At 44.2% G+C, this 9,286-nt stretch overlaps 1 protein-coding gene across 9 annotated transcripts in view; it reads left to right on the forward strand.

The window, feature by feature from the left end:
* Window positions 1-9,286, forward strand: part of LOC101984034 (nesprin-1) — a 228,565-nt gene that overhangs the window by 80,834 nt on the left and 138,445 nt on the right. For 7 of the 9 annotated variants that reach the window (XM_026787370.1, XM_026787375.1, XM_026787371.1 and 4 more), the window contains 2 exons: window positions 5,739-5,945; window positions 8,906-9,079. In XM_026787370.1, the coding sequence (XP_026643171.1) occupies window positions 5,739-5,945; window positions 8,906-9,079 (381 nt within the window). The remainder of the gene's footprint in view (window positions 1-5,738; window positions 5,946-8,905; window positions 9,080-9,286) is intronic. The other 2 variants (XM_013352282.2, XM_026787372.1) reach the window with 1 other exon arrangement.

Raw genomic sequence — 9,286 nt, forward strand, 5'->3', positions numbered from 1 at the left:
AAAAAAAAAAAAAAAACAAATAAAAAGAATTGATGGAAGTGCTTTGATTGCCCCTTGCTTCCCAGCACTCTGTCAAAATTATCTCTTGCTGGCTCTTACAAGGAGCCACAAGAGCAGTGGTTGTCAGCTTGTGGGCTGAGACCCCCACGGGGGTCACACATCAGATCTCAAGCACATTAGACATTTGCATTACGATTCATAACAGTAGCAAAATTACAGTTATGAAGTAGCAACAAAAATAATTTTATGGTTGTGGGTCAGCACAGCATGAGGAATTTACTGTGTTAAAGGCTAGCAGGGTTGGGAAGACTGAAAACTACTGTATGGACACTTGTCTCGATGTATCAGCTTGATTGGTGCATCAAGGCCTCTCTCTCTCCAGCTGGGATCTCTACAGGTGCAGGCTCGGTGCTGTTTACAAGCTTGAAGCATGATTAATAAAAACTCAGAGACAGATACTGGGGTTCAACCTGAAGAGCAGAAAAGCAAAGCAGGCAGCCACTGGCTCTTACCTCGACCTCAGTCTAAAAATTGCAATCCTGCCTCCAGGAAACCTCTGAATGAGACTGAGAGCTGTCTCCTCCTATTTTATCATCTTCTCTAGTTCTGGGATTAAGGGCATGCACCACTACTTCCCAGTTTCTATGGCAAACTAGTGTGGCTGCTGGGATTAAAGGTGTGTGTCATTGCTGCCTGGTCTGTAAGGCTGGCCAGTGTGGTGGTTTTACTTTTCTGATCATCACACAAGCTTTATTTATTAAAATACAAATGAATACATTAGCTGGTGATGTGTGTTTAAATGTTTCACCCTTGTGGTTGAGATTTGACTTCTTAGGATATCTGATGTTTGGGGGCATTTGGCATCTTTGCCACATTCAGCTCACTGACAGGCTTTGGGAAGAGTTCTGACGCTATTTTGCTATAGCAAATGGATTATGGAAAGAACTGTGCTCAGAGAGTTAGATAGTCCTGAAAGTCAGAATGGAGCTAGCCGCTCATTCCTTTAGGTATTGAACAAACATGAGTTACACGTGCCCTTTCTATTAAAAAATTGGTCATTTAGTGAAGCTCCAAGTATCTACCGTGTATTAAAATATTAGTGGATATACACCTTGATGGGATTCAGTGTGATTTTCTATAATTTATTATATATACATATTTGACAGGTATACCCATCAATCCTCCGTCCCTGTCCCTCCCCCTTGCTCAGGCCTCTTTCCCAACTTCTAGGTATCTCTAGCCACTTGTCTAGTTCTGTGCCTGTCATTTCATGCTGTCTGTATTATCACAAGCCAGCAACCCAAAGAGGAGTCCATCTCTCTTTTCTCATGGGCACCAGGCACTGTGGGCAGCTGCTGGCCATGCCTCTCCTGAGAACTGCCTTAACCGTACAGAACTGACAGTCCCAAGGAGCCAAACCACCCTGTTCCTTACTGGAGAATGTTCAGAGAAGGAGACAGTGAAGCCAGTGCCTTCACTACACCCCTGACTGGCCAAGTCCACTGAGATATAAGTGTTTTTCTCTCTGGTTGTTTCTTGTGTCTTCCAGACATCACCTCTATTATGGGTTAGAATCAATTCACTTGCATGTACCAAACACCCCCTAGACCACCAGCCCGAAGACTGGCTTTTCATGAATACTTGATCCGAAAGCCTGCTGTAACTGGCGTGAACTCCCAGCGTGCTGTAGAGAAAACAGAAATATTCTTGTGATCTTTATGAGAGAGGGAGCAAGGAGTAGATTAAGTGACGTCAGCCCGGTATGTAGGGAACAGAACGAGTCTGAGAACTGGGCCACTAACAGGAGCGGAGCGGGCAGAAGGAATTGTGTGTATGTCTCTGATGAGGGGGAGGACGAGCATGGCTCAAAACTGCATGAAGAGGAGGAGACACTCTGACGCTAGACTAACTATAGAGGAGTCTATGCAGCCTGAACAAATAATACAGGCCTTTTATTTTTTTAAAAAGTTTATTATTTATTAGTTATGTATACAGTGTCCTGCCTACAGGCCAGTAGAGGGCACCAGATCTCATTATAGATGGTTGTGAGCACATTCAAAGCCGTTCTAGGCTATACATGGAGACTAAATCTTAAAAATAAACTTTTTAAAAAAAAACTTTAGACCCAAAGAATTAAAAATAAACTTAAATACAGCAGCAGTATGTTTTATACGGCTTGATAAGACATATTGCAAATATAAGATCGTGTCTCCAAAGAACAGAAGTTCTAGTGGGGTGCAGTGGTGAGGTACATAACCCCAGAATTTGGGGAACAGAAGCAGGAGAATCGGAGGTTCAAGGACATTCTCTTACATAACAAATTGGAGGCCTGGTCTATGTAAGATCCTGTTTCAAAGGAAGGAAACAAACAATTCTCTCAAGGACGGGAAAAGATGGGTAAAGTTGAAAAATATATCCTAATGCTTAGAACATTCTCACCCTTCCTAACACTGAGACCCTTTAATATAATCCCTTATGGTGTGGTGACCCCCCCACCATGAAATGTTTTCTTTGCTGCTTCATAACTGTGATTTTTGTTATAAATTGTAATGCAAATATCTGACATGCAGGATATCTGATTTGTGATCCCCCTCCCCCCAAAAAAGGGGTCACGACCCACAGGTTGGGAACTGGTGATGTAGACTTTACAAAGTTCTAAGAATGGGAAGGGCCACTGCCAGGAACAGTGCTACCTTACCAGACATGTGGCCTATGTTTATACATACATACATACATACATACATACATACTGCAAAGCCATCTAGAGAGAGAAGGAGAGGGAGGAAGGGAGGGAAGGAGCGAAAGGAAAAAGGAGGAGGTGATACCTTCATTTGTACCTACATTGGAAGCAAAAAAAAGTATGAGAAATTAAGATGGATTATAGTAGATCTAAATATGAAGTTAGAATTAAAAAGAAACAAAAACAAAACATAACAAAAACTCCTATGATGATGCTGACCTAACTACCTGCATTGAAGAGGTTTTTCTTAATTTTTGATCCATCATATGCAAATAGTTCATAAAATTAAATAAAATGATAATATTATATTGCTATAAAATTTCATAATACTTATTCTCCATGTCTCGTTCTCATTATAAACCTCTCTTTTGAAAACACACCATTTCATTAATTATTCTTCAAGAGAATTTTTTTTTTGGTTTTGTGAGAAAAGGTATCTCTTTGAAACAGCCATAGCTGCCCTGGAACTAGCAGTGTAGACCAGGCTGGCCTTGAACTCAGAGATCCACCTGCCTCTAAAGGTGTGTACGCCTCTACAGCCTGGAAGGAGAATTCTTTTGTTTGTTTTGATGGGGGAGGGGCACCCAGAGCTTCCTGCACTCCAAGCCTGAGTTCTGCACTGAGCTACTATATTCCTTGTTCAACATCCCTCTTGAAGATGGTCTGCCATATCATAATCCCGACGCAGTAGGCAAAGTTTTCTCAAACAAAACAAAATCAGTAACTATTAAGGACAAATATTGTTCTGGAATCAAAACTTCTGTTTTAGTCAGGTATGATGGCCCACGCCTTTAATCCCATCAAAGGCAGGAGGATTTCCTTGAGTTCAAAGTAAGCTGAGGTCATTGCATAGTGAGTTCCAGGACAGCAAAGGTTGCAGGCACACCGGGACTGGGACACTGCCTCAAACAAAACAAGCTGGGCAGTGGTGGCGCACACCTTTCAATCCCAGTACTTGGGAGGCAGAGACAGGCGGCTCTTTGTGAGGCTGAGGACACCCTGGTCTACAAAGCGATTTCCAGGACAGCCAGGGTTGTAACACAGGGAAACCCTGCCTCAGAAACAAAAACAAAAACACCAAAATCAAATAAAAAACCCATGGGTTATCAAAAGACATCACCAGGGAAAACAGTGGAGAAGCAGACAGTCCCCATAAGTAAGATCTGTACTGTACAGAACCACAAGAAGCAGGCAGGCAGCATCCAGGATGTTTGAGTAAGGCGTGGGGATAAGGAAACACTCCAGGAGGTAGCCGGCAACCACAGAGGAGGGTTTGCTCTTCAGGGGCAGCAGGAAATTGCAAAATAAAACGCCATGGGCTTCTACTAGGAACCCAGGAGGAAGCTTTAAGCTAACATGACTAAAATGATTTACAGAGCAGTTGGCAGTGAGGTGGTAACAAAGCTGAAAGTGAGCCGCTCTCTCTGCTCTCTCCGGGAGCCAGCTTCAGTCTCAGTCCACACACAGAGAGGCTGAGCAAGGGCAGACGTGTTTATGTGTCAACAGTGAGGGTGAGAAGCCTGGAGCTAACCCCGGGGAAGTCACAGGGGCCTTGCCAAGTTCTGGAAAGGCATTATTTCCTGGTCAGGATGGTGGCAGCATGGAGGTGTACAGTTTGTGAAGAGGACCCCCCCCACTTCCTGTTTAGGTCTATGGAATATTATCAGTGTAACAATCAGTTAGGGAAGAGAGGTGGTTTTTCTCTTGTTATTTTGTCTTTTAGCATCATTGAGGGTACTCTCTGAGGAGGTAAGTGCCCTGACATTGCTGACTGTGATGTCTGTGGAAGAGGCTGTGGACTAATGCTAGCACAGCCTTTAGAATGAGCCATGCCACTTCCCTGGGCCACGGCCGCCTTTCCTGCAATGCCTGCTTTTATAACATGCTGTTCGATTTAAGACCCCCACATCTCTAAAAAGCTAACTAGAAGACAGATAGGTGGGTTGGACAAATAGTTGTCTGACATCGGACTGAGGACACACCACTGAGTTTGCCTTGCACGCCCAACGCCCTGGGTCCAATCCCAGCACTAAATAAACAGGGCATTGTTTGTGTGTGTCTGCAGCTCAGCCCTGAAAAAGTGGAGGTAGGAAGACCCCAGTTAAAGTCTTCCTCAGCTATAAAGAGAGTTTCAGGATAGCCTGGGGTGCAAGAAATGCCAACTCAAAAACAAAAACAGGGTTGGGTGTGGTGTTATACACCTTTAATCCTAACTCTAGGGAGGGAGCTATCTGCATTCTAGACCTGCCTGGGCCTCCACAGTGAGTTTTAGGCCATCCAAGTCTACATAGTGAGACTTTATCTCCAAAACAAGCCAAAGCAGAATTAAGGGACAGATAATGGGCCAGTCATTTCACAATTGTTTTCCTTTTAAGGCCAAGGCTGGGAGATGGAATAGAGAAGGTGACATTCAGTGGTTACTTTAAATTCTCACCTTGCTTTAGGATTAATGCAGGGAGAGCTCTGTTATCTTGTGTATTGTTAGGCAGTTTGGGGATTGGTGTTATCGCTCAGTTCTTGGAATGCTGACAGAAGGCTTGCTCTCTGTGGTGACAGGGAACTTCAGCAAGGTGACTACTCCAATTTGGGTTCCTAATCGGGTGTTTTGTGGGCCAGCAAGGAAGCCTATTTCAAAAGGAGAGCATTTTGTAGTTGTTTAAAAATATATAATATGATGGGGATACAAGAGGCTTTGTTGGGGCATGCTTTGAGGCAGTCAGCATCAGACAGCATTTGAAACCTTGGGAACTCTGGAGACTTCCAGTGGCCTCGACGTTAGTCCCAAGGAACTTCTCGTTTTAGAATTAGAAACAGAAGGAAGAGAATGAGCCTGTTGAGAACAGAAATGCTCATTCATTTGTTCAAATAGGATTTAAGTTACTAACGTCCCCAGCAGCATTCAGCTCTGCAGTGGCGTCCTGAAAGTGAACATCTGGTTTCAGTGGGTGTCCGATGGTGGCGGACCCTGGAGTCCTCAGTCAAGAGTGTGATTCCACAGCCTTCCCCACAGGCCCTGATGGACGAGGTGCAGATGCTCCAGGACGAGATCAACGGGCTCCAGGCGTCCCTGGCAGAGGAGCTGGCAGCCGCATCCCGGGAGTCGGACCCTGTAGAGCAGCTGGCCCTGCAGTCCACGCTCACCGTCTTGGCCGAGCGCATGTCCACCATCAGAATGAAAGCGGCTGGCAAGAAGCAGCTTCTGGAGGTAACTAGGACTCTGGAGCTGCTGCAGCTCCTGCATCTGAATCAGGCTTTAGGATGTTAGCAGTTGTTCTGGGTGCTGATGCGAACGACATGGGTTTTGTTTCTGTTCTCTTTTTTGATGTCTATTTTTTTTTAAAGCTTTTACACACACATATGCACACATATTGTCTATTGAACATTTTTGCCCCCATACCTCCTTATTCTCACCTTTTCTTATTCCCATTGGTCCTCTTTGTCCCCCTAAAAAGTTTTGCTTCTACATTCACTTCATATATATGTGTATTGTGTGTGTGTGTGTGTGTGTGTGTATATACATATACATAATTTGTAAACTATGGGAACCACATGTGATAGAAAGCATATTTACTTCATGTAATTACCTTTGGTCGTGTCTATTTTCATTTTCTTTCTTCCTTCCTTCCTTCCTTTCTTTCTTTCTTTCTTTCTTTCTTTCTTTCTTTCTTTTTTCTTTTTGGTTTTTTGAGACAGGCTTTCTCTGTGAAGTTTTGGAGCCTATCCTGGCACTAGCTCTTGTACACCAGGCTGGCCTCAAATTCACAGAGATCCGCCTGCCTCGCCTCCCGAGTGCTGGGATTAAAGGCATGTGCCACCACTGCCTGGCTTCATGTCTATTTTCTTACAAATGTTGTCATTATATTCTTCTTTATGGCTGTAAGAAATTTAATTGTGCACACAAACATGCATGTACATACACACGCACACACACACGCACCTCATAACATTTTCCTTACCCAGACTCTGTTGTTGGACACCTCGGCTGCCCCCATAGTTTATTGCGAGTGTTGATTAGACACTCGAGTGGGCGTGTCTCGTGACTTCCCTGGCCTAAGAAGCTGGTATTGTGTCTGCATCTGCGCCCCACATGCAGAGCACCCTCAGGGTGTCTATGGATGTGCTTCAGACAGGAGACACTGAGAATGTAGCAGGCTGGTACCTGGTGGACTACAGCCCCGTGGACAGGAATTATGGTTTTGAGTAACAGTTTGCTGTGATCCAATAAGAGCCTGAGATGAAGGTTAGAGCTGACACTGTGAAGCACAAACCTGCCTGTTCACTGTCGTCCAGGCAAGCATATTTACTCATGAAAATACCTTTGCACTTCTGTCGCCTGCGTTACTTGATTTAAATCTCATTTGGTAGGCAGATTGTGGCAACAATAATATATATACTAAGAATCAGCTGTTATTTTCTTTATATTTATTCTCATAACTATTGGCTTTTGACTTCTAGTATCTCAGGATCATAATGTCCCCATTACATTTCTTATACAAACTAGGTATTATCTTTTTTTTTAAAATCACTGAGCCATCTCTCCAGCCCCAGCCCTGAACTTCTTTTTTTTAAAAAAAAAATTTATTGATATTTATTGAGCTCTACATTTTTCTCTGCTCCCCTCCCTGCCTCTCCTCCTTGAAACCTCCCCCAAAGTCCCCATGCTCCCAATTTACTCAGGAGATCTTGTCTCTCTTAGTGTCCACATTATTGTCTTAGTTCTCTGGGATTGTGGTTTGTAGGCTGGCTTTCTTTGCTTTGTGTCTAAAATCCACCTATGAGTGAGTACATGTGATAATTGTCTTTCTGCGTCTAGGTTACCTCACTTAAAATAATGTTTTCTAGCTCCATCCATTTTCCTGCAAAATTCAAGCTGTCATTTTTTTCTGCTGTGTAGTACTCCATTGTGTAAATGTACCACTTTTTTTTAATTCATTCTTTGATCGAGGTGCATGTAAGTTATTTGGTTTTTGAGACAGGGGAACTCACTCTGTAGACCAGGCTGGCCTTGAACTCCCAAGAGATCTGCCTGCCTCTGCCTCCAGAGTGCTGGGATTAAAAGCATGTACCACCACACCTGGCTATATGACCTTATTTACTATTGATTAAAACATAATTATACATATATATCATATCTTCAGCTCCATTGCTGAAGATGCAGGTTCTCTCTCAATTGACTGGCCATAAAATCAGTCAGATTCCTTATTCTACAGAAACTTAAAATGTGTTTTCCCTGCTTCTTAGTCTCCATGTTAAGATTTTTAATTAAAATATAATTGTTATAGGGGCTAGAGAGAGAACTCAGTGCTTAAGAGTCCTGGCTATTCTTCCAGAGGCCTTGGGTTCAGTTCCCAGCACTTAGTGGCTCACAACCAGAATGCCCTCTTCTGGCCTCTGCGGGTATTGCATGCCTATGGTACACAGATACACATAGAGGGAAAACACTTTTACCCACAAAATTAAAGTAAATTCATCTTTAATATAATAACGGCAATTGCCAATGATAGAATATTTTAGATGAGGTATCCGGGATACTTGCCATTACCTTCTCAATTCTATCGTACTATCTCGATGCTATGAAACGCTTGTGTGGAGTTCCATCATGAGATTGGTCTGGATGTTTCCGCATGGGTATTTCCAAGAATTGAGAAAACTCGAGAGTTAGCCTAAGACTTTGGATTTCTGGTTTATTCCAACACGAGTACCACTGGGTGCACCTTCCCACAGGATCCGCTGCCCAAAGTGCTCTCGTTTATGTGGGACAGATGTAGTCAGCTGCCATCTCAGCCATGCTCCCCCGTCCCAGAAACGGAGGTTAAATGTCTGTTGCCATGGACCAGCTGCTTCGTGTCCCTGTCTGGTTCTAATCTGTGGCTGACTTCCATCATTCCCTCCACTGCCAGCCCCTCCAGGATCCTTCAACTCTGGGGCACATCCGTTCCCTGGGGGAAGAGTATGGGGTGCGTGTGGGGATCTTCACATACTAATGTAGAGACATAGAAATCCTGATTTCGACTTCTGAGACGTGGCCTGAGTCTAGGTATGTGTGTTGTCTCCCAGCTGTGTGTGTGCGTAGCCAGGTCTTGCGGCCGTTGCTCTGCTGTATGGGGTCTTCAAGCTCGCTCTGCTCGAGGCTCCCTCCGAGTTACCCTCTTCCTAATTCCCCAGGAGAAGCTAAATGACCAGCTGGAAGAGCAGAGACAGGAGCAGGCCCTGCAGAGGTACCGCTGTGAGGCGGATGAACTGGACCACTGGCTGCTGAACACCAAGGCCACCCTGGACGTTGCACTTGGTACACCCCAGGAGCCCATGGACATGGACGCTCAGCTGGTAGACTGCCAGGTACAAAGAGCCTGTAGGACAGTGGTTCTCAACCTGTGGGCCATGACCCCTTCGGGGGGGGGGTTGCTTATCAGAATCCCGCATATCAGATATTTACGTTACAATTTATAGCAATAGCAAAATTGCAGTTATGAGGTAACAACAAGAAAATTTTATGATTGGGGTTCACCATAACATGAGGAATTAAAGGCTCACAGCATTAGGAAG

This window comes from Microtus ochrogaster, linkage group LG9, assembly GCF_000317375.1.
Source record: "Microtus ochrogaster isolate Prairie Vole_2 linkage group LG9, MicOch1.0, whole genome shotgun sequence".
In the NCBI taxonomy this organism is placed as follows: Eukaryota; Metazoa; Chordata; class Mammalia; order Rodentia; family Cricetidae; genus Microtus; species Microtus ochrogaster.